This window comes from Streptopelia decaocto (genome assembly GCF_964273445.1).
Source record: "Streptopelia decaocto genome assembly, chromosome: 5".
In the NCBI taxonomy this organism is placed as follows: domain Eukaryota; kingdom Metazoa; phylum Chordata; class Aves; order Columbiformes; family Columbidae; genus Streptopelia; species Streptopelia decaocto.
In genome coordinates this window covers 23,936,601-23,963,432 of record NC_138659.1, presented here as the reverse complement: position 1 = coordinate 23,963,432, position 26,832 = coordinate 23,936,601, and the positions used below count along the sequence as shown (strand labels likewise).

General features: G+C 38.7%; 1 protein-coding gene across 2 annotated transcripts; it reads left to right on the top strand.

Moving 5' to 3' along the window:
* Positions 1-1,309: 1,309 nt before the first annotated feature.
* On the top strand, positions 1,310-26,832 carry ABCD3 (ATP binding cassette subfamily D member 3). Of its 2 annotated transcripts, none has more exons than XM_082054066.1 (23): positions 1,310-1,509; positions 11,389-11,425; positions 13,416-13,514; positions 14,982-15,070; positions 15,954-16,023; positions 16,880-16,977; positions 17,605-17,728; positions 18,685-18,741; positions 19,785-19,927; positions 20,279-20,348; positions 20,603-20,672; positions 20,794-20,891; positions 20,970-21,061; positions 21,400-21,488; positions 21,563-21,635; positions 22,638-22,701; positions 23,085-23,162; positions 23,256-23,321; positions 23,424-23,513; positions 23,739-23,858; positions 24,303-24,407; positions 25,661-25,717; positions 26,476-26,832. In XM_082054066.1, the coding sequence occupies exons 1-23, from the start codon at positions 1,394-1,396 to the stop codon at positions 26,551-26,553; spliced, it is 1,983 nt and encodes a 660-aa protein (XP_081910192.1). In that variant the 5' UTR covers positions 1,310-1,393; the 3' UTR covers positions 26,554-26,832. The 2 variants fall into 2 exon arrangements, with proteins under 2 accessions (XP_081910192.1, XP_081910191.1); XM_082054065.1 differs by having other exon boundaries at positions 13,413-13,514.

The following is a 26,832-nucleotide window of genomic DNA, read 5'->3' as shown; positions in this document are numbered from 1 at the left end:
ATTTTTCCCAAAACACCTGTGTACGGCAGATATTTTAAAGCAGGGAGACCACTGGTTTGTCCAAGGTCTCAGAACAGGTGCTAGAGAACTGGATTCAATAGTCCTGACTCTAGTGCTCTAGAAAATGTGAACAATTTATGTTTTGAAACTGTCTTTTACAGCAAAACATAAACTTGCCCCAAAATGCCTGATAATACCAAGGATGGGGTGAGGAAGCAAGAAAGAAAAGTGTATGTGGTGGTTCACAATGAAGAAACAGAGATTACTTCCCTTCAAACTGCAGCTTCAGCTCTGCCACACCAAGCAGACATATCTGAAAAAAAAATGGAAATACTTGATAAGTGGGCTGACTTAAGTGCACACTCTTATACTACAACAACAAAAGCACAACATTCAAATGTATTCAAATTAAATGTAGGCAAATGAATGAAAACCTTTTTTAGACTAAAAATAGATACATTGATTCTAACCACATTTTGATCTGCATTTGTTTGACTGGGTAAATAGTTTTGTAATGTCAATGTTAACCATTGCACCATTTCAGGCTTTAGATACATGACTGCCCAGTTTCTGCAGAAAGTACAGCTGCTTCACATACAGTATCAAATGTCTTTCTGAGGAATATGACCACAAGGAAGATCCAGTGTAAACAGGGGGTGTTTTTTCTGGTATAGCTCGGCTTGGCAAACTGTTATTAACTGCTGGCAAAAGCACCTGTGCAAGTACAACTGGTTTTGTAGAAGGCTGGTGGGTGTCCCCGCTGGGTCTCTGCCCGTGACATGCGCTGTTTTCCTGGACTTACACAGGTGACAACTCATTCCATCCTCCGGTTGAAAGTCAATCTTGGCTGCACCTCTCACGGTCCTAAAACAAACCCCAACGAAACGAGTGCGGCAAAACTTAATAAAAGTCTCTCTAAATGGTTCATTTTGCACTGTCTCCTTACTTTAATGGCATTCACACTCAGAAATCGCACCGTAAAGCCGCACAAAGACCCCCCGTGGAAGCGTATGCCCGGGGCCCGAACAGCAGGAGCTGCCGAGCCGAGGGCGCCGGAGACAATTAACGCACAAGCTGAGGCCGAGCGCGGGGCAGGGCGGGCCGCCAGGCGCCTCAGCCCGACCTGCGGGCTCGGCCCCGCCGGCACAGGAGGAAACGCCCCTTCCCGTTCACCCGCTCCCGCCGCGGGGGATGGGGAGGCAGCACTGATCACGGCGGTCCCGGTTGCACAACCGGCCCGCCACCGCTCCCCGGGCACAGCCGCTTGCTGCCGGCCCTCCCGCCGGCTGAGGCGAGGCCGGGCGGGCCCCGCCCTCTCCCGGCATTCCCTGCGCCTGCTCGGCTGGGCACGGTTCGGCTCGGCTCGGCTGGGCTTTGCGGCTGCACTCGCAGCATGGCCGCCTACAGCAAGTACCTGACCGTGCGCCACTCCGCCATCGCCGGGGCTACCGCCGCGGCCTGCGCGCTCCTCTGCCTGCTCAACAAGCGGCGGGCGGCAGCGCAGCACGGGTGAGCGGGAGGGCCGGGGCCAGGCCCGGGCTGCGCGGGCGGGACCGGCGCCGGGGACGAGCCGCGGTGCGGACGCTGGGGGGGCTAGGCGGGCGGAGCTGTGGCCGCCCGCCCTCATTGCCCCGGGCCTGCCGGAGGGGCAGGCCGGGTCCCGGCTGCTGCCGGCGCCATCCTGCCGGGGGGTGGCTCCTGTGGAGCGGGGTCAGGCTGCTCCCGCCTCCGCCGGGTGCTGTCGATGCCGCTCCCGCGAGTATCCAACCACCGCCACCTTGTTACTCAAGTTACATTCGTTTTCTCCATTTTCCCGACTCTGAACTGATATTAGCGAACAGTTGACTTCTAGGGATGCCCAAGGACGCGCTGTCTGCCTGGGCAAATAATGGACCCCAGCTGTGGTTTCAGTGCTGCCATGTGGCAGCGAGGGACGCGGTGACACTTGAGAGAGTCAGTGTCTGGGGACGGTGCCGCTCTGCTGAGGGCTTGTAGAGTGTGTGTTTGTTCAGCTCCTGTAGAGCGCTTGGGTACCATAAAGTGTGGTAGGTGAAGAATGTACCTCAGACTCAGTCCTTGCATGATTTTAGCGTATTTGTGGATGTAGATTATTGACCATATGCTAAAGACCTGGTATGTTACATGGGACAGTTAGGTGTTGTGTAGTTGCTACAAATTTATCCTGGTGCTAGATCTTAACAGTGGAATGGACTTGATCAACAGACCTAAGTGATAAGATACTGATTAAGCAATAATCCAGTTTTATTTTACCTAATTCCTTTCATACACATGATATCTTTAAAAGCTTCATGAAGTTAGGTAACTTTGTCATATATCATGTCAGAAATGTATGTGCTGCTTACAATTCCTGCATTTGCTACCTTACATTGTTTTCATGAGAGTAGAAGCAGGATCCCAAACTATTGCTGGGAGTTACTCTTCTGTCAAACTTGTAGGGAGGGATGATATTTATCAGGTATATCTGCTTAATTTAGTGAAATACCATTGTAAAAAAGGAGAAAAGCTGTGTAGAAAAGCATAACAATAGTGAGTTGGGAGAGTTACTGACATCGTAGTGCAAGATTTCCACACTTAGTGTGTTATAATGGTGCTTGTAAGAAACACAAGGCCATACTGATGTTCTGTGAGCATCTACATTTCAATTCAGATTAAGGACATTCTTTTATAACGAATCTCCCAGTTGTCCATGCTTACCTTGCTCTGCCTTTATTGAGGAGTCATCTTGGAGCACACAAACTAGGTTACGTTCAGATTGGAGCACATCTTCAAATGCAGATGCAAGCCTGGTGTAGTTTTGAAGTGCGTTTAGTATATTCCCCGTACTAGTAGCATTCATTTGAGAGGAATAGGCTAGAAATTGGAGTAATCTCCTTATCCCTGAAATAAACATAATGTGGGTCCTGGCTTGTCCCTGTGAATTGTTTTGCTTGTACATCTTCTGATGCCGCTCTGTGGGACATAGTGGCATTGTATCTGTTAGCGTGAGGGTCAATATACTGAAAGTGAGCGTTGGCCTTAATACTTGAGACTGTTTGGAATGCAACCTTGGTGTATGGGTCTTTGGTTTTGTTTGACACAGTGTTAAAAATGTGAGGCACTCATAAGTATTAGGTGGACCAAACACTGTTACAAGATTAGTGAGAATTGGAAAGTGGAGATAATTTATGAATTATGATCCAGGTAATTCAGCAGTTGAATGGAGTTAAGATGGCCTGACTTGATCCCTCCCTTTTTCCTCTATCTGTACTGCAGTCTTTCTGATACCTGGTCCTTTGCTGCTGTAATCTTCTTCTCTCAAGCTGTTTTGCATTCTTAAATCTATTAGAAGTGCAGTTGCTAAAATAAGTACCATGCTTGCAAACTTGATTGTTACACTTGTTGTGTTGCTGTAGGCATTTGAGCCTCCACAGCTTAGATCTTATTTACTATTGGTACTGTATTGTGGCCACAGATTCCAAACTCTAACATCCAACAGTCAGTTCTTTCATACTAGCTGTGCTGCTGCTTGAATGCTATTTTTGAGGATGGTTTTTGCCCACTGGTCTTGGCTTTTGTCTCTGTGTTTCCCTGCGAGGCCAGCCTTGCCAGGGGCCTGTACAGAATGCCACCTATCAAGACTAGCCAGTAGGTCAGCTATGTTGTCTATACCAGCAGCCCAGACAAAAGCATCCGGTTATTACCATTGCCTCATCCTCCTTTAGTCTCATTAGTTCATGTATTGTTTCATTTCTTAATCCTTTGTTGCCATTGTAAATTATACTTTTGGAATGGATTGTCCTTGTGCCAAATCTTTGCATATTCCAGCAAGGTTGTGGTGGTATATGATGCAGATATATAATAACAAGTGATAAACCTTTGTGCAGTAGTGATAAAAATCTTCAGGGCCTAGTGTACCCTCTAATTTTTGTGTTGTATTTCATTCTGCCTCTTTGAGAAGAGGGAGAAGTTGGGATAGTATGGCTGTCATAAATTTATTTCTCCTATAGAGAAGAATTTCACTTGCAATCTAGTCTGGAAGAGGACTGGTAGAATATCTGCTGCTTTAGGTTGACTGAATAAACTGTGGGAGGAACAGTGGTGATTTAGTTTTATGTGTGTGAATTCCTATGTTCACCTTGGTATATAATACCTGAAAATGTTGTGTCAGTGTGAGATAAATTTCAGCCTCTTGAATTCTGGAAGGTGGGATTGTAGTTTTGAGCTTCCTAAGGGCAAAGGTGAGTGTTGCAGACTTTAACATAAACAGCGAAACACTTGCCAAAAGATTCAGTGAACCAGGGAAGTGTTCTAGTGCAACTGTAAACTTAACCTGCAAAACTTCTTTCTTCCTCACATAGCTTATTTAAGAATACACACTTAAATATTTATGCTTATATGTACTTTATATTCAGAATAAGATATGCTATTATATCATGTTTCCTGGAATAGCTGTTTTATTTTGTGTGCTTTTTTTAAGTTTTGCTGGAGTGTCAGCAGTAGTTCAGTGTCAATGCTGACTAAAGTTGAAAAGTAAAATAACATACAAATTAAAAAAAAAATTCTTTTAGCAAATTACATGTGTTTGAATATGTAACAAAAAAAGTTACAGTAAACAGATTTCTCATTCTGTGTGTTAATTTTTATATAGAAGAATCAGTTACAGAAGCAATAGAAGGAAGGAAAGAAGAGGCAACTTTCACCTACTTTTCTATTGTCAGACAATAGGGGCAAGGTTCAGGACAAGTCATATCAAGTGGTAATCTATGAATAATTAAGCTGTATATGTTATGCTAACCTAAGTAGGTCAAAGATCACTTAGTACTGGGTGGATTAGTCACAGATGTTGTTCTGTAAGACCTATTACATTGCTCATCAGTTTTGCAGAATTGACAGGTAGTATCACTTGCAGTTTAAAATGTGTTTTAAGTACAACTTTCTAAAATCCTCCAAAACAGAACAGCATAGAACTGTTTGCCTATTGTAACTTGTGAGTATTCCACATTGCTTCCTTGCAGTAAAGTGTGGAAAGAAAAATGCACTTATTTCTCTATTCGAGTTGTTCTCCTCAAAAGTCTGTTTCCGTGGAAAATCTTAACTTCCCCTCTCTCAAGAAGAAATTGTTATATATAAATGCAGTTATTACTTCAGTTATAGTATTGGGGGTTTTTGGAATCATGAGAAATTGTCTTGTTTGAGAGACTGCATTATCGGGGGTATATGATACAAGAGAAACCAATCATGATTTCAATCCATCATGAGCTGTTTCTGCAAACAGAAGTGACTCCAGCTCTGATCAGTGTCTTGACAGTTGCAAATGTTGCTCGCATTTAGGGAAATGACTCATGTTTTGAAGACCAGTGGTTCTATTTTTTCCACTATTGAGTATTGGAGAAAGATTTGCAGAGCGGAAAAATGAAGGAAAATCAGCACAAGTCAGATCATTATTCTTTGTACTTTGCCCTGTCAGTTAAAATGAAGAAAAAAGTTGAATGCCCAAGACTGCTTGACAAGAAACATGAAATTACATTGCTGTGAATCAATAGACTGCTTCAATGTATGTAGAACCGTTGAAAGGGAACCTGTGCTGCTTGGTGAAAAGAAGGCAGGTGTCAAAAAAAAAAAATCTCTACACAACTACATTAAAGTAGGGTTATCCAGGATGTGACTGTTGAGTCCACTACTTGCTGTATATAAACTAGCATTAAAAAAAATACAGATAGGATTACTAGAGAATGCATCTAAAAACCAGCCTGGGGCTCAGAAAACCTCTGTTCAGCTGGAGGGTACAGGGACAGGAGAAACCAGATGACTCAGTCCTGCTCCTTGCATTCAGACTGACTTTGTTTTGGGCCTGGGTAGTTAATTAGTGGTTTCTCTCATATTAAGTTGCTTGAAATGGTTGCTGTCTGAGCCAAGATCTAGTCTGTGTAACATTGTGAAGCTGTGTTCTTTTTCACTTTGCAGGGAACTAGCTAGAAGTCTTTTTCCACTGCTGTCTGTGAGGGAGAGCTACAGCCACAGCTTAGGCCAGAGCACAAGCTTACGGAAAAAAAGAACAGCTATGAGGCTTTTTCCTTTGCATGTTACTTCATTATTGAGATGCAGACTTCTACTGAAACTTAAAATTACCTCTAAAACATTTCTGTTTTGTTGCCTTCTTACAAAATGTTTGTGGAAACTTTTTGAGCTTTAGCACAGCAGAGCAACTGGGAGCCCTTGCCTGCAGTGACACAGCTGTCAGTGACCTTCTCAGAGTCCCCTTCCTGGTTGCCTGAGTGCATTCCCCTCACGTTATTTTTGGTTATGCTACAACTAGTCACCAACCTAGTGCCAAGAAAACTGTGCTCTTGGTTTGTGTGTGCGCTCAGGGTGTCCTGTGTACATGACCGTGCCTTTAGACTGTGCCCAGGCGTCTGAGTGAGGTTGCCTGCCCTTGACTTGAAATGGCTTTACTGTTGCTCTGGATTTCCCTGTGTGGGATACGCACTGTGAAGCTGTGTCTACCCATGAGTGAGCTGTGAGCAGCACTATACTTTTCTCATTGTAGGTGTTACTTCTTCACACTGTAACGAAGTATGCAGTTGCATTCCGTCTTCAGTCATTTGAATCGTAGTCTGTCTTTACAATGTCACAGTAGTATCTTGACTGCAAAAATGACCTGAAACGGCACAAATAATCTTGAACTATTACAAAGTCATTTCTCTTGCATGTTTTTTTTATTTTTTAAGTTCTGAAAATTGCATGGTGCCATTCTAGAATGTAAGGGCTGCAAAATACAAAGGTTACTTAGGGTTAACAACCTTTCGAAAAGCTCTGCTTGTCCTTAAACCAGATATTCTTCCTTTGCACTTTGTTGGGCAGGAGCGTTTCATCCTACTCTGCAGAAGGAAGGTAGCATGACCTCAAATTTGTAGGGTTCTTTTTTTTTTGCAGTTAAGCACAACACAACAGTTAAGCACAACATAACATTTTCAAACCCTTTTTCCTCTTCACCTGTCATTAACCTGGAAGACTGGCTTATCTCCCCCTTCACCTGCAGTTTCCTGCTGTAATGCTTTGCTCAGAGTAGATTGCTTCCACTGAACTTTGTTTTGGAAGGAGACCAGTAATTCTAGAGGCAGTAATCCTTTAACTTTTTCCTGTTTGTTAATAAATACCACAGTACTAGTGTTCCTGATACCTTTCAGTACCTAGACTGAATGACCTCTCAAAGGCATTTTCCAGTTTCTCAAGCCTGAGCCTGTGGAAGTTTGGGGAAAGACTTGATTAGTGTAGCAGCAGTACCTGCTGAATACAGGAAGAGAGATGTATATAATTAAGACTTTTAATGCTTCCATAGAAAATTGTAAAGAAACTATGCAGAAACACTTTTTAAGGGTTGTTTCATTTTGGAATATTCTAAGTTCATATCCTTATCAGAAATTATTTCTATGCAAATCAATAGATTTGGCTCAGTGTTAAGTAAAACTACAGTTCTAAAATATTTCTATGTTTTTTCTGTATATGGCCTGGGAAACGCTTTTCAAAAACCTCACCATCACCACCCCTCCTTGTCGGTGAAGGCATTTAAGGAAGCTCAAAAGTCTGTCCGCTATCTGCTTACTACTTAATGAAGTCTGTTATTTCATTACTGTATTGGCAGGTCTTTTTTCATATGTAAGTTTTTGGTTAGTTTTGAGCAAATGTTAAGTATGTTAGTTTGTGCTTCACTCATGCTTTCAAAATATTTTCTCCTTATATAAACTATTGTGGTTCAGTTTAAAATAATGTTATTACTTTTAAAGCTGTAAAGTTAGACATTCATAAGTTTAAAAGTGTGATAATTTATTTTCCTGGATGAGGTTGTTTTATGGTGCATGGCATACTTTTTTTTTCCCTTGCCCCGAAGCCATCTTTTGTGTATTTGTTCTTGTAGTCTTATTTCGTCACTGTATTTTTTTTTTTTGGGGGGGGGGGAGGGGGGAGGGGGATAACCTAAAGCATGGTCCTGTATTCTCTTAGTATCTGTAATGTAACTTTTCCATTATTTTTGATAAAATCTAATTTCTCAGGCGAGCTGATGGCTGGAGGTAAAAAAGCAATCCAAATCCAGGGAAGGGAGGGAGAAAAATCTCAAGATTTTCTGTAGTAGGAGGAGAAGGGTGAGCAGTCACTGCACAGTTCTGAGTTCGAGGCAGAGAGGAACAGAAATGTGTTTCCTGTGGGACACGTTTCACCACCACTGCTGAATCCAGTGCTACTCCCCTTCAGACTGTTTGGAAGTTGTGTTTACTTCGGGATCTTCCACTGTCCCAGGCAGTCCAGCCTCAGCCTCAATCTGTACACTCAGGGAAGGGTTTCATTGTGGGTGTAGCTACGCCGAAGATCAAAAGTAGAGCTCTTCTGCAATTTGATAGCAGCTGCCTGAATTGTAGTGATATCGATGGAATAGGCATGTGATGAATTGTGCTAACCCCAGCTGTATTGTAGCTGTTACCCCACCACATCCCCAAGTCAAGCATCAGCAGCACTTGAGCTTCAGGGCACTCCTGTGACAACAAAAAGCACAGTGTAACCCAGGCTGGAGGGCAGTTCATGTGGATGGGGTCATCACTGGCGTTGCAGGTAAAGGCAGCCTCATGTTTGTGTTCTGCGCAGTCCTTACGCCGTGCTGCTCAGCGATGGCCCCTGTGCCACAGGAGGTATTTGCAGTAGAGAATTTGAACAGTGTGTAGCGCTTAACCCTCCTTCACCAATAGGGCTTGTGATGCTCCAGCATTAAGTAAGGAGAGATCTGGAATAACAGAGAGTTTGAATCTATTCCAAAAGTTAGAGCTCTCTGCTGTAACTGGATAGTCTTGTTGTATTCCTGCTGACTAATTGAGGGTGTTATTTAGTCTTTAAATTCAATGAGAATGAAACCACAATTCTCACAAAAAAAAAAAGTTCTGCAATTGTATAGTGGAGTCTGGAGTAGTGCCAGGAGGTGTTGGACTGAAAAAATGAGACTCTTGGGAAGAAGTTCTGCAGGAATCGGCCTGTGGCAGTTTTATTCTATGCAGCACTATGGCACTGTCTTTTGTGGCAAGTAAAATGATTTTACTTGTTAAAATAACAATGGATAGCAAGATTTAATAGCAAGAGCAACGTTTTTGGAGCTACGTAGCCACATTTATATTTCTGCTTCTAGATAATCCATACTTCGTACATAAGATAATTTCATTTGTTATTGAAGTATTAGTCTTGTTTTGAGCTTGCATGAATTTTTTAGAAAAAGAGAACACTGTTAAAACTCCTTTTTTGTCAGGTTTTGAATTTACAAATACTTTAAATGTCAAACCTTATATATATAGTTTATAATTAAATGTGAGTTCACAACTAAATATGAGATCATTGTTTCTGAACAGTTTTTTTCTCTTTAATGGATAATCAGTTTCAGCTTGGTTCAGTAGTTTCAGCTGTTGAATTTCTCGCAACAGCTACTGTAAGAAAAATGTCTGAATAAGTACATCAAAGATATTCAACTGGCAGGGTAATTCTGGGCCTCAACTTCTTAATATAGTACTATTTAAATGTATTCACTTCTGATCCTTTTAAAGCTGAAATAGTTGTGTATTATGAGTGTTGTGACTTCAAACATTGGCAGGCCTTGAAGCAGCAAAATTAGGCATTATTATAGCATATCTGGAACAGCAGTGTGCTTTATTTTGCATTATTGCAAGTCATGAATCATCCAGGGAAATACCCACATGGTGTGATCACAGCTTATTCGCTCCTAAGAATAACACTTTTCTCCTAGTCCCAAACCAGATGTGATTGGACTGATACTCAAGGATACTTTTTAAAAAATAGGCAATGTTTTGTACTTTGAAAAATTACAAGATGTGTTGAGAAGTTCCTTGTGCCAGCAATACATTGCTCCTATGCCACCAGGATGTGTTCTCTGACTAGAGTGTCTTAGGTTCTGCACAGTTACTGCTGCTGCAGACATACCCGATTCAGGGTGTAGTGTGTTACACATGTTACATCTCTTCTGAACTTTTATTAAGTTATTTCTCACCCATCAGCTCTCTGCCACCCTTCATGTTCTTTGTTCTGTCTTTTGCACAAGTAGTCTTACAAGATTTTTATCTTCTCCTCTCGGGCTTCCGTCTCACCATTACCTTTAATTAAGTTCTTGTTAAACTGGCATCTCTCCCTTCCCACTTGCATGCTCTTCTCCTTCCCTTCTTTTCTCATATTCTTCTGCTCCCTTGCCTCCTCCTTTCACAATAATTATTTCTCTTCATTAGTCAGTGCCATTCATAAATCTTTCTGATCATCGAATGTTAAAATAGTTATGGTTTCCCCCTAGATATTTTCCTTGCAGAACTTTAAAGCACAAGCGTGGAACGAAGCTGCGGGGCAGCTGGTGCTGCAGCTGCTGCAGCTGTGGTGTTGCAGGCACAAGGTGCGATGCCTTTCACAGTGTTGGCTCCCCTGTCATCTCGAGTACTGTCTTGAAAGTGCATGAGTGTTGTCATTTTAAGGCAGCCTGCTCACAGTGTTGTAATATGGTGGTTGAAGAATGGTAGGTTACAATTTCATATGGGTAGCTGTCACTTTTAAACTACACAAATGCATAAGCTCTTCCAACAGCTTCATCTGCTTATCTGATGCTTCAATGTTCAGAAAAACAGACAAACTATAACTGCCTTACATGTCAGCTTGCCTTTCTAAAAAAAAGAGGAAGAATAGCATTGTACTTTTGAATGTTTGTTTAGTACTAGTTGGTAAATATTTTTCCTCAAAGTGTTGTGTAAAATACAGGGGAAGGAAGAAGGACAGAATAAACACCAGCTCCTGTTCTAATGCACACCTTAGCAGGAGCTTGGTTTCACAGGATCTGACATCTTTTTTCCCCCCCCTGCAGTGATGTTTGTGAACAAATAATCTCTCTATATAGTAAAATGTGGTATTTGGAAGTTAAGTATATCGCAAAATGAATCTCTCTGGCTTATGTAGATAGTGCTAAACATCAAAGTCAGGTTGCTTGGATTGCTGAATCTGCATTCATGTAGTTTTCATTTGTGGTCAGTGCAACCATATAGCCATGCTTGCAAGGTGTATGTTAGGAACAAACACTGGGAGCTCCTGGTACAGAAACCAAGGTAAAGTGAAACTCAGAGGTGGAGAAGGAGACTTAGTTTGCCTACATGAAACCGAATGCTGGAAGGAGTAAAGTTGCATTGAAATAGTATAAAAACAGCACATAAGTTGGACATAAAAGGTGGCCTTCTTGTGAAGACACTGTACTGCTTTGAAAGAAATAGGGGTATAATCCCAAGCTTTCCTCCTTGTTTCTTCTGTGTAGAGATCAAGATAAAGAAAAGTGTGTTAAGTAAAATACTTTTTTTTCTCCCTCTACAGTAAAAGAAGTGGAAAACAAGCGTTGCAGAACAATGAGGTAATATTTTCTTCGTGTATTGTATTTTTAATAGTTTGAAATAATACTGACAGTTTTGTTAGCTTTAAGTCCCATAATCGTAGTTTTATTTTGGACAGAATGATGGCTGTAGTGCAGATGTGGTTTGAATGATATTTTTAGACTTGCACTGGTGAAACAAATGGAAGAATCAGGTTAATGGCATCTGGCTGAAGCTCGACTGCATAATGATATGTGCTTGATGTGTACTGAGTGCTTTTTCATCTCTCTGTGCCTTATGAAAGTTTAAGGACTAGTGTTGGAAGTTTAGCTGTATACATAGCACCAAACAGCTTCTTGTAGATTTGGAATGACTTTGCTTTTTATTTAAAAGAAAGAAGTATGGAACAAGGTGTAGAGTCTGACCACTTCTAAAAAGTACTTCAAACTTCTGGTAGGAAGTTTGGCATTTCCCTGCTCTTTTGTGTGTCTGTTAATTCATTTATTTGAAAAGGATATATTACATCCCTTTAAATCAAGTTTTTTGTTTCATGTTCAAATAAAATACATTAGTTAGCCCAGAGGGCAGAGCCTGTGATTAGATATATTGGGTCATATGATGGTATGAATAGATAACTATTCCATGTGCTTCTGTTTTGCTGAAAACCCAAGAAAAGGCTTCCTCTAGATAAATATAAAGGTGTGTACAAGCATCATGTCAACTTCTAGTCAGACCTTGACTGGACTGTCTGCCATAAATACTTGTATTTTTCACAGCTCTACCTGTTTGTAAAAGTTTTAACTAGCCTTCCTACTCATCTTGGTTATAATGATACTGAATTGAGGAATTAACAGTGTAAGGAAAAAATCCTCTGGGAAAGAAGATATTGGAATTAATGTAAGTGCAACATGAAAGTAGAAATGGGTAAGAGATTAATAGAAAGGAAGAATAGGTTCAGGTCAGACATGAAATATATTGTCAGGTGCTCCCAGCAATTTTGCATGTCAGGTGTTGTGTTTGCCATTTCTGTTACAGAAAAGCAGTAACATGTGTAGGGTCGTGCTTCATTAGGCTTGGACAGTAGTCTTTAGTTGTTTGGAATGCTTGAATTTTTGCTGTTTTTTTTTCTTTCAGGTTTCCTGTCTGATTATGTTGTTGTGTTACTATAGGCATGGACAAGTTCTGCTTTTACATGAGTCTTGGCTAGCGAAGATAGCAGGATTAAGTCGATAAAACAGGACTTGTTTTAAGTATGCATGTATACCCTTTCAGTCTGTTTTCAGGACTGAATCCTTGTGCCACAACTGTCAAAAGAAAGAATGAAAACAAAGGAAATAAAAGGAACACTAGCTTGTTAAAAACTATTCAGGCTAGTCAAGACAGGAGACTGTGTTATATGGAGTACGCAAATGCACCTGACCCAAATTAAAGGTGTTTGGGTATAGGATGGGGTTTATGTCCAGTAGATTTAGCTTATTAGGATTGCATTTCACTGTTTTTTAGAAGTAAAGGAATAAAAAATTCTGGTTTCACTTGAAGCAAGTTTGGTCTGTACAGTGACGGAGTTTAAACTGTTGATGGTCTAGACAAATGATGAAAGGCATCTTTAAAAAAAAACTGGCTGATGGTGTCTTCTGGAGACACGCAATGTGAGGAGATGGCAGATTGCATTATAACTTGTAATGGAATGTTTTAATGCTGTGGGCTGCATTGTTTGTGTATCACTTAACATGGATTTGAAATAAATAGTATTTTGTATCATGGCAGCTACTTCCTATTGCAATTTATTTTGATAGCTTAGTTCTCTTACTTAGGATTTCTGAGAGCTGTGAGGTCATACACTCCTGATTTTTACATTTCATTTAACTCGTGTGATCAGGTCTTAAATTGGAAAGAAATAACTGCAAACACTGCAGAAGGAAGGTAGCTGTTAATAACTTGAGTAGGGAAAATATCGCATCAACATTTAAATAACACATTACCAAAAAAAGAATCTTGCTTTTCTTGTTTTTCTTGTTCTGTGTGAAGCAGAAGGAGGGAAAGAAGGAGCGAGCAATGGTGGACAGAGTGTTTATTGCAAGAATATGTCGAATCCTGAAAATAATGGTCCCTAGAACACTTTGTAAAGAGGTAAGTGTTGCCTGCAGCAACACGTAAAAATGAGCATTTTTGTAATCAAGTTTTCTTTCATAATTGCATCAGAATTTAAACAAAAGCATATACCTTACTCAAATAGGACTAAATTGTACTATATGTTTTAGAATAGGAACATATTACTATAAATATCTACGTGTATGTTCAGTTGTTAGATCACTAAAAAGTTGCATTCTGCTTTCACTTACAAGAATAAGCCGTTTACTGTCAACTAATAACTACTACTGTAGTATATCTTTTAAAATGGCATCCAGGTTTTGTTTGATGCAAGGTAGTATACTTTTCTGTGCAAATCCTTCCTCTCTTTAAATCGCATGCTGTTCATCCATAATTTTGCTTTTTTAACTTATATCTAGGCCAGCCCTCATTAGAAAGTGAATTTGTCGAAAAGTCTGTTAGCATCATTTTAGGAAAGCTATGCAGGCTAGCATTTAGCAAGATAAAAGTGTTTGCCTCAGCATCTTTCTCATGCTTTCCAGAACACTTAAGTCGGCACCAGCTGGCCTGGAAGAGCAGGGACCTTTGGCAGCTTGTTCACAAAAACAAAGTTGAGGGAAGGTGGAAGCACGGGTGGGAATGTGGGAATGCCTCTGGGAGCTGGCAGAGCTGGCCTCTGTCATCTTCAAAAGGTCATGGCCATCTGAAAGGTTACTGATAATCCTCCCCAAAACCCAAACATCCCTTCCATCTTCAAAAACAAGCATACTGGAAGCTATAGGCTGGTCAGCCTCACGATATTCCTGGTAAGGCTGTGAGCAAACCCTCCTGCAAGCCAACTCCAGCCACATGGAGGACAAAAAGGTGATTGCAAACAACCAGCCGGGATTTATGAACGGCAGATTATGCGTTACTAACCCGATTGCCTTCAGTGATGAGATGACTGGCTGTGTGCCTAAGGGAAGAACAGAGGATGTTGAATACTTGTATTTTAGAGCGACCTTGAGCCTGAGGTCTCCCCTAGTATCCTGACAGCCAAACTGATGACTGAATAAGTGACGTGGATGGAAAACTGGCTGCACTGTTGGGCTTAAAGTTTTTTGATGAATGGTACAAGGTCTGACTGGTGCCTGGTTGCTGTAGCCCTGTTCTGAGTGGGGAGTTAGAGCAGGTGACCTGCAAGGTCCCTTGCGGCCTCTATGACCCTGTGGCAGAAAAGTGTCTCAGAACAGCAGTAACTTCTTTACCCCAGTAACCCTCCATCTTATGTGTCTGGTGTATCAACCAACTACACCTTTTTAAAAGACAAACATTCTTCATAAAAATGTAATCAGTATTCTATTAAAAATATTGGTTGCTGTTGCATTTCCTGCTAAGTAATAGAATATTACATTAGCTGGGGTAGCAGGGTAATACCTTTCTGCTAGATACAGTCGGACCACTTTCTAGAAAAAGTGGTGAATTTTTATCCATGTTTTAACTGTTGCTCTTCTGGTTTTGTACTAGACAGGTTATTTGCTGCTTATTGCTGTGATGCTGGTAGTCCGCACGTATTGTGATATCTGGATGATTCAAAATGGAACAGTCATTGAAAGGTATCTATAACCTTATTATTTTTAAACATTCTTTCTTGTGTTTAACAGGGAAAGTAATCTGTCAGAACACATATTCAGATCATTTACAGCTTGCTTATTTATATGAAACAGTTGGAAAACTGGTATAGTTGCAATTTTGGGGGAAGGGGATCCCTATATTTTTCTGAAAGGAAAAATACTAATTTTTAATCAAGTCTTCTTCTGCTGTTGGATACAACTTTATTTTTTAACCAAAGTTTACTTATTAAATGTTTTTTGGTTATTTTGGTCACATTTTGTACACATTTTGAAGACTCTAAATCTTAGGTTGATCTAAACATCTAAGAGAGCACTTCAGTGGCATAGTGGTTCTGTGGCATAGACTCAGACATTTTGTTTGGATATTAAGGCTGTTACTTCTTGCTACTGAGCTGTTTGCTCCTTAGATTGATAAACACAATGCTTTCAGTCTTAATACTTTAGAAAGTGTTTCCTAGACCTCTGATTATTTTTGTTGCTCTTGTTGCTGATTGAAACAGGTCAGAATTTCTCAAAGTGTGGTTCAAAATGATATGTATTTCAAGAGAGACCTTCAGTGCTTTATAGAATGGAAGGACTGCTTTATTTCTCTCTTGTGAGAATCTGTGAAAGCAAAGAAGGAACTGCTATTCTGTGACCATGAAATTCTGAGCCCTTAACACAGACAGTTACTGCAGGAGCAGAAGGCAGATAAATGTTTTGTCTGTCACCTCTTAACTTACAGAAATCTGTGACACTTGATCCTACAGCTGATACTACAGATTTCCACAATGATTTTTTTTTTCCTCTGTGTGGTCCACTTAAGACATGCTAGTTTATACTTCATTTTTCTTGTAACTAACTCTTAGCTGATGGTCACTTACAGTGCAATCATTGGCCGCAGCAGAAAAGATTTCAAGAAATACTTGTTCAACTTCATCGCTGCAATGCCTGCTGTAAGTGCTTTTCTTGTGCCAGCCAACTAGTAGTAAGTATTTCAAATGTAAATTAATAATTTCAGGAAGAGACCTCAAATGAGTGTCTTAAACCCCATTAAAATTAGTTGTTTTACATGCAGGTGTGTATTAAGACACATTTCATTTTCTGCCATCAGCGTGTGGGAGACTTCATCAGCATGTTTCCCTATTGATTGCAACTATTTTTCTGACATGTTTAGGTCTTCAGATTGGTTTTGTTGATGGCGATTTTGACTTATAGCTTAATATGCCATCTGTAGTACTGCATAACATCATCTTATGGACTGGATGATGTTTCAACATGCTAGGTGTGGGATTCTTTTGGCACCATTGAAGATGAAAATTTCTTCTTAGTCTTTAGTTTTTATATTTCTTACAGCTACTTCTGAGATGTGTTATGTTTTTTTTCCCCACCTTTTAACTTTCCTTCAGCTTGTCAACATCTCTGACTTGCACCAGAGGTGATAAATAGTACATTATCTATTACTACCTAATGTACCTGCTTTACAATAGATTTAAAAGCCAATTAAGCAATTAAGGTAGTGATTGTCAAATGGGGGCTCTTTTCTGGAGCTTATCAGAAGAGTTGAAGATATGCAAGTTTTATATGAAATCTTTCGATCCACTGGGAACTGGTGTTTTCAAAAATGTAGACGGAAACTTAATCTGTGGTCCTGCAAACACTAAATGGTTTGGTTTAGGTGTGTTAAGAGTATTATTGACTTTAGGGGGAGAATTCACCTGTTCTAAAGTGTTTGCACAATCTATACTGCAAACTGATCTAAGTATAGTAAATCTCGTTAGCTAAATATTGAAATACTGTCTCTTATTTTAGATTTCTTTAGTGAATAACTTTCTGAAGTATGGTCTAAATGAATTGAAACTTTGCTTCCGAGTAAGGCTTACCAAATACCTCTACGAGGAATATCTTAAGTAAGTAACACATTTTTAATGTCTAAGGGTTTTAAAAAAGAAATTGATTAAAATCAAACAAAATCGCTCTAAGTGCATAGTAAGAAGGTAGCAAGGTGTACTGTGTAGAAAAGACTTTTGATTGCAATTAACTTGCTGTTTAGGATGAGTGGCTTATCCAGGTTGTACATGGCACAGATACAAAGATAGCAAAGTTGGCTCAGTTAGGAAAAACAATAATGCACTGTACTGCTTCCATTACTGGGTCAGGTCCCAGTTCTTCAGTTGCTTTCATGTAGGGCTAATAATCCTGCAGACTGAATAGGGTGCATGAGCTTGAGAAGCTGCTTATATCCTTCTGTGCTCAATTTTGGTTCTCAGGTGTGTTGATGCAGAGTTTGTGAGGGTGCAGCAGCAGTACATAGAGCAGCATGGGCCTGAGCTTCAGCAAGACATCCTGGAGCCTAAACTGCTCTGAAGGGTTTAATGTGGATCTGATCAGGCAGAAGCACTAGCTATGTACACTCCATACAGTCATTTAATATTTGCATTACTTTCCATCTCAGTTGTATGAAGCAGAGGGCTGCAGTTATTTGAGACCCTAGGCAATGAATTTTTCCCTGCTACTTAGCTATTGTTTTGTTTCAGAGGTTATACGTACTACAAAATGGGAAATCTGGACAACAGAATAGCTAATCCAGATCAACTGCTTACACAGGATGTGGAAAAATTCTGTAACAGTGTCGTGGACCTGTACTCGAACCTTAGCAAGGTAAGGCTTTTCAGAGAGATCTTGGAGTAACAGCTGTGGATGTTTAGGGCTCAAAATAATTGCTTGCATTTATATGTGTATTGCTTGGAGTATGGTGCTAAAACAAATGTTTATGGTATTGTTTCACAGTCTGTGGTTTCCATGACCTCTGCAAAAGCACTGTTGTGGATTGTTATAATTTGAATTAAATTTTCTGTTAAAGAAATTAGCACATTATTTTTCAGATGAGCAGTGATAATTATGGTTTCTCAGCTAGTTAGATTTCAGAAAAAAAACCTAATGGCTAGCTTTTATTTATATATAAATATTATTTTGGGTAGGGAAGTGTAATTGAGTAAGCATTTCCCTCTGTTTCTGGTGCAAATTTTAGGTGTTTTAGTTAATGGAGCAGAATACTGTTGAAATTTTAGACTAGTTGTTTTTTATGCTATGTTGTTCACACAAACAGAAGTATAAAGCAAAATACAAGTTGAATTATTCAAAAACTTCTGGCTAAAAAATGTGGAGTTCAGCTGCTCTGGCTTTGAGAGGATGTGTGGAACAGGATGCTTTCCAATCGGAATATTGCTTCTGTCAGGTACATAGCCAATATAAGGCATTATTCTGCTCGGTGTTTCTCACAATTATTTCAGTCAGGAATTAATCTTTGGATGTAATCCAACTTTGCTTAGTGAGTGTTGTTACAGACCTAAAATGGTGAATCACTTTTTTATGTGGTATGTACTTTATCTGAAGATGATGACAGTTTTATGTTCCGTTCAATTGAGTGAATATTTTTAGGAAAATGTGTCTGAGATTCCTTTTGGTTTAGCATTTGGCTTGTAAAATAGGTGAACCAGTGTTGTGTTTTTAATGCAGAGCTGTAACTGGTCTTGGGGTGGTTGGTGGTTTCTGGACTATTTTGTATTTGTGTTATGCTGGTATTCTAATGCTTTTTTTCTATGCTTTTCTTACAGCCCTTCCTGGATATAGTTTTGTATATCTTCAAGCTAACAAGTGCAATAGGAGCTCAGGTAAATTAAGTGGTGTTTTTGGCAATATAAACAAATTTTCCTTTCTTTGGTTATAGACTTGTACCTCTTTGGAGTATGAGGAAGACTTGAGGTATTAATTATAGATTCTTCCATTATTTGAAGGGGTATACTGAAAATATGCTTTTACACTTAATGTATTGTATGATTCAGTGCTCTCTGTCTTGAGGCAAGCAAAATAAAAAACAGAATTCACAGGCATTTGATCAACTATTTTAAGAAAAAAAGAAAGTCCTTTGTTTTCTTCTAGCATTTTCTCGGGAATCCCGTTTAGTACAGTACCCTTCTGGCTGCTTTTATCTGGTGTGACTTCCGTTTAAGGGAGACAATAAGTTTTCTGTTTCTTTGCAGCCTCTTTTTTCTAGGCTTAGCTGAGCCTGGGTAACTTTTCCAGGCTCAGATGTGGTCGCATTGCTCTCTGTAAGACTGATTAATAGTTATTATTGGCAGTTTGTGCCAAATTCAGTTTATGCCTTGGTTTTATGCCGTGCCACTCTTCAGGAATACTTAAACTGTTTGGGAGCCCTCATCCATTGCAGCTTAAGATCCAGAAGAATAAAATCCCTACTAGGACTGCGTGAGAGCAGCAGGAAATGTGTTGGAGATGAATGGGTCAAAGAAGGAAATGGGATTGAAATTTGACTGCTCTGACAACAATGTAGCAAATACAGAGAAAAAGAAGTAGATAGAAATGAAGGAGAGGAAATCAGCAAGAACCAGAAAACTATTAAAGAAATAAGCTAGGGCAGTGGAGCGTGGAGATCGCACTGGGTGATGATAAAAACTTAATTAGAAGGTGAGGATGGGAAGGTCATCTGGGGACAGAGAATTAGTAAGAATAGTGAAACAGTATCTACAGCACAAAAGAAAGGAACGTGCTGAGAGCTGCAAAAATAATTGAATCGGTAACAAACACATGGGAGGTGAAAATCAAGGAATTCATGCTTTTCTGGTATTTTGGGTAGAGATGTTGCAATTTGAGACCATCTAGGTGGTAAGCTTTTGTTCTTTTTTGATATTCACAGGGTCCAGCTAGCATGATGGCATACTTGATTGTTTCGGGGTTTTTCCTTACACGTTTAAGGAGACCAATTGGCAAGATGACTATTGTAGAACAAAAATATGAAGGGGAGTACAGATATGTCAACTCACGGCTTATTACAAACAGGTATAGATTTACTTGGATAGCAAGGTATAAGTGACAAAGTAATACTGTGGTGTAAATGGAAGCTGTATGTTAAAATACATTCAGAAAGTGTGACGCTATCAGTTCTGAGCAAAGTGTTCGCATGTTTATGCAGATGATTATTAATTGATTCATACATGCATTATATTGCTAATCCAAAAGACAAACTAGCTGGGGTAAAATAAGCTTCACTGTTGTGAGAAAGTACAAACTCTTATTTCATAAGGTAACTGAAAGAACTATATTGTGTTTTATGACTGACTTTTTCAAAGACTGTCTTTAACAAAATGAAGTTGCATTATTTGTGGTTGTTTTTTGTTTGTTTGCTTTTAGTGAAGAAATAGCTTTTTATAATGGAAACTTGAGAGAAAAACAGACTATTCACAAAACCTTCCGTAAACTGGTAAGACTTTTTATCTTTTAAAACATTTCAAGCAAAACTTCAATTAATTTTATCATGGTGATTCTTGACATATATGAATAGAAATTGAATTATAGTGCCTTGGTGTTTATGCTGCTACAGTCATCAGATTTAAAAATAAGTTAGCGGGCTATAAGCAGAACAGAAGTTTCTGGTAGAATGGTCTTTGTCTCTGTAAAATAATAGTAAAACAGGTACTGATATAGTTTGACCTTTTGTCTTCTGTAACTTACCAGGTGGAGCATTTGCATAATTTCATCCTGTTCCGGTTCTCTATGGGTTTCATTGATACCATTATTGCCAAATGTAAGTGGTTGTCCAGTGCTAACGGACTGTTACAAATAACAAAGTGCTAAACTTCTTGCATGAGAACTCTTTCTTATTGCTTCAATTAATGTGTAGCTTAATATTTCCTCTTAAACTGCAGACCTTGCCACTGTGGTTGGGTACCTGGTTGTTAGTCGTCCATTTTTGAACCTGTCTGATCCTCGTCATCTGAACAGTACTCATGCAGAACTTTTGGAGGTAAATAGAACAGAATTAAAACCGTTTCCTGAATTTAAATTTTGTTAGTCTACACAAATAAACTTTCTTCTGCTCTAGGATTACTACCAAAGTGGAAGAATGTTACTGAGAATGTCTCAGGCTTTGGGCAGAATAGTCCTAGCAGGCCGTGAAATGACCAGATTGGCTGGGTAAGTGTAATAGCGGTTGTGTAAAATGTCTTTCTTAAAGTTATGTTGTTGCTGTTTCTCATCTCATTTTGAGAAACTGACTGTAGAATTAAAACAAATTGAGCTTGTGTGCTTTGTTCATTGCATTATCAAATATTTGGCTATAACAGGAAAACGTTCTAAATATTGTAAATGTTGGACAACCTCAGTGCAACTCTGAAGTGTAAACATTCTGTTTCTATGCTGGGTTGGGTAACTTTGTCATTTTAGCAATTTAACAGAGTATTCAGTAGAGCTTCTATGGATTACTAAAACTTCTAAAGATTAATTGCTTATAGGAATTTTTTTTTTTTTTTTAGTTTCACAGCTCGAATTACAGAATTAATGCAGGTTCTGAAGGACTTGAATAGTGGCAAATATCAGCGTACGATGGTATCACAAGAAAAAGGTAGATGTGACATCATATGAAACGTGCATCTCTATGTAGTGCTTCAGTGTCTAATACTTTTTTCTTCATTTAAGATGCAGATAGAAATCAAGCTTTGCCTTTGATACCCGGATCTGGAGAAATTATCAACACTGATAACCTTATAAAGTATGTTTAAAAATTTTCCACAGCTTCAATATTTTTAATGTAGTCTGGCTTTTAAGTCTTTCCTTCTGTCACTAGTAATAGTAGTTTTAATGCCCATTATTACAATATGCAATTTCTCTTGTGCTATAGTTTATTTACAAATAATTCCACCTCACTCCCACTCAGCATTTCTATTCTGAAAGTGGATCCTTGTCCTCTCCTGTTAGCAGGAGACATAATTTGCTCTCCAGACTTTGCCCTTTTGGTAACATTTCTTGCTGTCCTTTGGAATATGACTTCCCAGACCATTTTGTTAACATTTTTTCAAATTTCTTCTTAGAAATATGTTGGCTGTAGATTTTATTCCATGATGCAATGCAGCTGTAAAAACTGGGGGCAAGTCTGTATGCAGTTTCAAAATATTAGCTTGTATTTCGCTATGCTTGGACAGTTCAGTGATGTACTCAAGTAGCAGTCAATTCATCAGTTCTTTTCAGTGTGAGGAACATTGACGTTGTAGTACTACTTAAAAGCATAAAGTAAAGCCAGTTAAGAGATTAAATAGCCTTGATCAGATAAATGTGGAAAGCAGATAGTGGAGCAGAGGGGAAAGGGGAGAGGGAAGAGGAAAAAAATGGTAGAGGTATTTTTATTATTTAAAAAAAAAATGGGCAAGGTGAGCAGAGAAGTAATTCATTGTGTATCTTACAACTGATGGAATGCACATCTGCTAGCAGGTTTAAAATGAAGCGCTAGGTTTATACCCACAGGATGTCTTGGAGACCAAAGTCTTAGAAGGATTCGGAAAAATATGAAGAAAAAAAAAATCTAGGTATTTGTTGAACATTATGAAACCACTTTTGGTTCAAGAAGTGCCTTAGCTGTTAATGGTTGGAAAGCGGGATAGTGTGCTGAGTGAAGTACTGCTGGAGTCTTGCCCTATTCCTTAAATGTCTGAGTAGGCACGCTGTGTTGGCTGCTTTTAGGCAACTGGGCTTTGTTTTTGTCTTGCAATGCAAATAGGTTTGATCATGTTCCATTGGTGACACCTAATGGAGATGTTTTGATTCAAGACCTTAACTTTGAGGTAAGTTTTTTAATATAACAGAAAACTGTATTCATACACAATTTTTAAAGTGATGATGATAGTTTTGGAGGTAATCTGATTTATAAAAAAATGAGTAAACATAAATGGAGAGGTGTTTATATGATATGCTTAAATTAGAAAAAAAATAATCGTCGTATTAATTAAAAAAAAAAGGTAATAAGCTATTTTTCCAAAAATGTTTTTGTTACGAGTGTTTTCTTCCAGCTGCAGTTGGTGCTAAACTAGTTAGAAAAAAATATTGGTGGAAATTACCCATTGTAATGTCAGAAAGTACTATGTACAAGCCTATGACTTATTGTTTGTGGAAGCTTTCAACAGTACTTCCTCACTACACTTCTCTAGTGTTGGTTTTGCATTTTTAGGTTCAATCTGGTGCAAATGTTCTGATTTGTGGGCCTAATGGGTGTGGCAAGAGCTCACTTTTTCGTGTTCTTGGTGAGGTAAGGGAACTTTTCTGAATAAATGGGGGGGAATCCAAAGCACTGTTGTAATTGGACTTTTTTGGTCAACTTTAAACCTTTTTCATGTTGCAGTTGTGGCCTTTGTTTGGTGGGCGTTTAACAAAACCTGTAAGAGGGAAGTTGTTCTATGTTCCCCAGGTGAGCCCAAGTACATTAATTGACAATAGTGTTCTCTTTCTTCCTCCTTTGACTATGTTTAGAAATATTTGACATACCTTTTTGTTTCCAACTCTATCTCAGAGACCTTATATGACTCTTGGAACTCTCAGAGATCAAGTTATATATCCAGATACTTTAGAAGATCAGAGAAAGAAAGGGATTTCTGACCAGGTAATGATAAGTAGTTAATTAACCCTTTGTCTTGCTTAAGATGAGTGATGCTTCAGATGTAAAAATACTGAAATTGCTAGTAAAAACACTGCATTTAGTTTGTTTCTAATATTTATCAGGGTTGATAGTACACCAGCGTAATAGTGTAACCCTTTATAGTCTTTTTCAATAATTTCTTTATTAAATTCACATAAGCTCTATTTGTTGTTCCTCTTTCAATCGAAGGTGCTGAAGGAGTACTTGGATAACGTCCAGCTGGGTCCAATCTTGGAACGTGAAGGGGGCTGGGATAGTGTTCAGGATTGGATGGATGTCCTCAGCGGGGGAGAAAAACAGAGAATGGCAGTATGTCTCAAAAGCTTAAATACTTAACAAATACAGAACACAGGTTGAAAATGTAATCTAAATTGTAAGCGACTGTTGGTTTTAACTAAAAATTAATATTTTACTTAAAGAAGAACCCCCTAAAATGTGTAATATCTGCATACTGAGAAAACAACCTAAACCAGTGCCTGTTGTACTCAAAATTTAATTGGAAATGTTGACCTTTTACTACACCTTACACTTTAATTATATAAACAGAAGTTCTAAACCAATTGTTTTTTAAGAAAAAGAAAAAAAGGATAGATAGTTAACAGCTATTGGATTTTCAGGCTTCAGTGGGTGCCAACTTAGAAGAAATTCCCTTCCCACAGTAAATCTTTGGACACTAATTCTTAGTTTAACTTTTAACACTGCATTATTGGTTGTAGTTCTGTATCCACAGTAGCTTTTTTGTTTGCATTCCAGATGGCAAGATTATTTTATCATAAGCCTCAGTTTGCAATTCTGGATGAGTGCACCAGTGCTGTTAGCGTTGATGTAGAAGGCTACATTTACAGCCACTGCCGAAAGGTAAGCTTTCTGTTTCTAGAATTATACCTCTGTGCATTAACAGGAAACTTAAAATGATACAAGGCACGCTCTTCCTTATGCCTACTGCAGATCACAAACCAAACAAACAATAAAAACAACTTAGAAGGGCATGCACGCACCCTTTATGCACACTAGAATTCAATAATTGTTTTGTAGTCTCCAGGCAATTTAGACGTACATGTAGCCTCTTACTAACTGGTAACCTTGTTTTTCAAGATAAACTCTTAGAATGTCAAGCGAAGATCAATTAATCTAAAATTTTACATGTTTTTGTTGTTTGAGATGCTTCTTTTGCTTGGGCAACAGAAATGAAAGGCTGGAAATAAACATTTCCATCTATTTTAAGATATGAAAAGCCAAGCACTATAGGAAAACATGATATTAAATATGGTTTTCTTTTTGCTTTCCTTTTTATACTCACCTTTTTAGATTCCACACACTGCAGTGTGAAATATCAGTAAGATTTAATTTCACACCCCTAGCCTGGGAAGGAATGGACTTGAAATAACATTAATTATTGAGTAGCAGTGTTCTCAGAATGGTAATGGAGCAAAGCTGTGCATCCATTGAAATACGTACTTGAAACTTGAAGTGGGAACTTAGGGAGCCTTCAGTGGTAGTAAATTGACACTAGATGAGGACTCTGCAGAAGAATGGTCATTTTTTCTTGAACTAATGTTGCCACATTCATACTAGTATTCTGACAATTTTCTGTTTCACATATACTTGTTATTCTGTTAACTTGAATGTTCATTTGTACTTTTGTTTTGGAGTTACTGTTGCCAAGTGACTAATGCATGTTCTTGAAAAACAGAACTCCCAGTTAAGCTGTCCTTGCAGAAAGAAAAAAACTTACCCTCTTTTGTTGTCAGAGCCATTTTCATAGAATCATAGACTACTAGGTTGGTAGGGACCTCAGGATCATAATTAACCAAGTTGCATGGAAACAGAGGAAGATTATTCACCTTCAGAGTGTCACTTTACGTTTATAATTAACTAATAGCATTTGTGGGTTTGACTCTTTTTGCTGTTAAAGTAGACTTTTCTTAATCACCAGGTTTTGTTGTTTTGCCTGTCTCCTACTTTACCTCCTTTGCCCAGTTCATTCTACATTTTGCCAAATCATTAGGAGTAAAAGAAAAGTGAAAACAATTAAAAATATAAATCCCTCTTGTAATGCCTAACCTATGAGAAAAATTAACTGCTTTATTGTGTGCATTTTTTTCATGTAGGTTGGCATCACTCTCTTCACTGTCTCCCACAGAAAGTCACTCTGGAAACATCATGATGTATGTAGTCTCTGCTTTTGCTAAGGATATCTGTAGGTAGAAGGGGTTTTGGTGTTTGCCTTTCTATTAAATTGACTTTACAATTTGAGGTGTTCTCATACCTGTGTTCTGGTTTTTTATGTTAAAAAGTTTTACTTTCATAATCCAGTTGCACTATTTGAAATATTCTTAGACTTCTAGTTATGAAGGGAAAAGTAACCAAAAATCCTTAAATGTAAAAATGTAAAAGTAGCCTCAAAAATATGAAAGGCTCGCTAGATGCTTAAGTCTTTTTTTTTGTGTCAAAAAAATCCCTTTAACTAGAATCTGGTAAACAGCATGGACTTTTTGCTTTCAAGGTGCCTAATATATCTATGCATTAAAAAAGTTCATCTTGAGTATATGGACTTCTTTTTTTCCGAACTAAGTTTTTACTATTGTAATTACTTTTTATGCAGGCAGACTGTATGTGTGGGAAAAATACTGAATAATACACAGGGATGAACGTGTGCCTTACGTATATTGTCACAAAACCCAAGACAGGAGTGTTAAATCAAGGTGTGCCCATTAGCAGACTGATGGATGATATGAACAAAAAGAGTTTACCTTTTTTTTCCAGAGGCAGTTGAATTTAATGAAACATGATGTGGGGGAAGCTTACCCCCCAGCTAGCTGAGCTTAAGATTTTGCATAAGAACTACTTCAGAATATAACTTATTTAGGAATGTATAGACTTGGTAATTTTAAGGTGGCTGATAATGTATCTTCTTTTATTTCAGTTTTACTTGCATATGGACGGCAGAGGGAACTACGAGTTCAAGAAAATAACGGAAGACACAGTTGAATTTGGATCTTAACTCATGAACTGAACTGCTACAGAGATGAACTGCCACAGATACTGGTGATTACACGAAATGCGTAGAATGACAGACATTGTACAATAAAACTACTCAGCTTGTTTTTTAAACAAATTAACTAGGATAACCCAAAACAAACTGTTAAGCATTTACTTTTATGTAGGATATTGATAATTGTGTATATGTTGGTTTAATTATTGATATGTACTAAGAATGTCCTTATTCTTGTGGTTTAAAAACCTGCCTAAATTAAATTGGGCTTAAATCAGTGTAACCCGA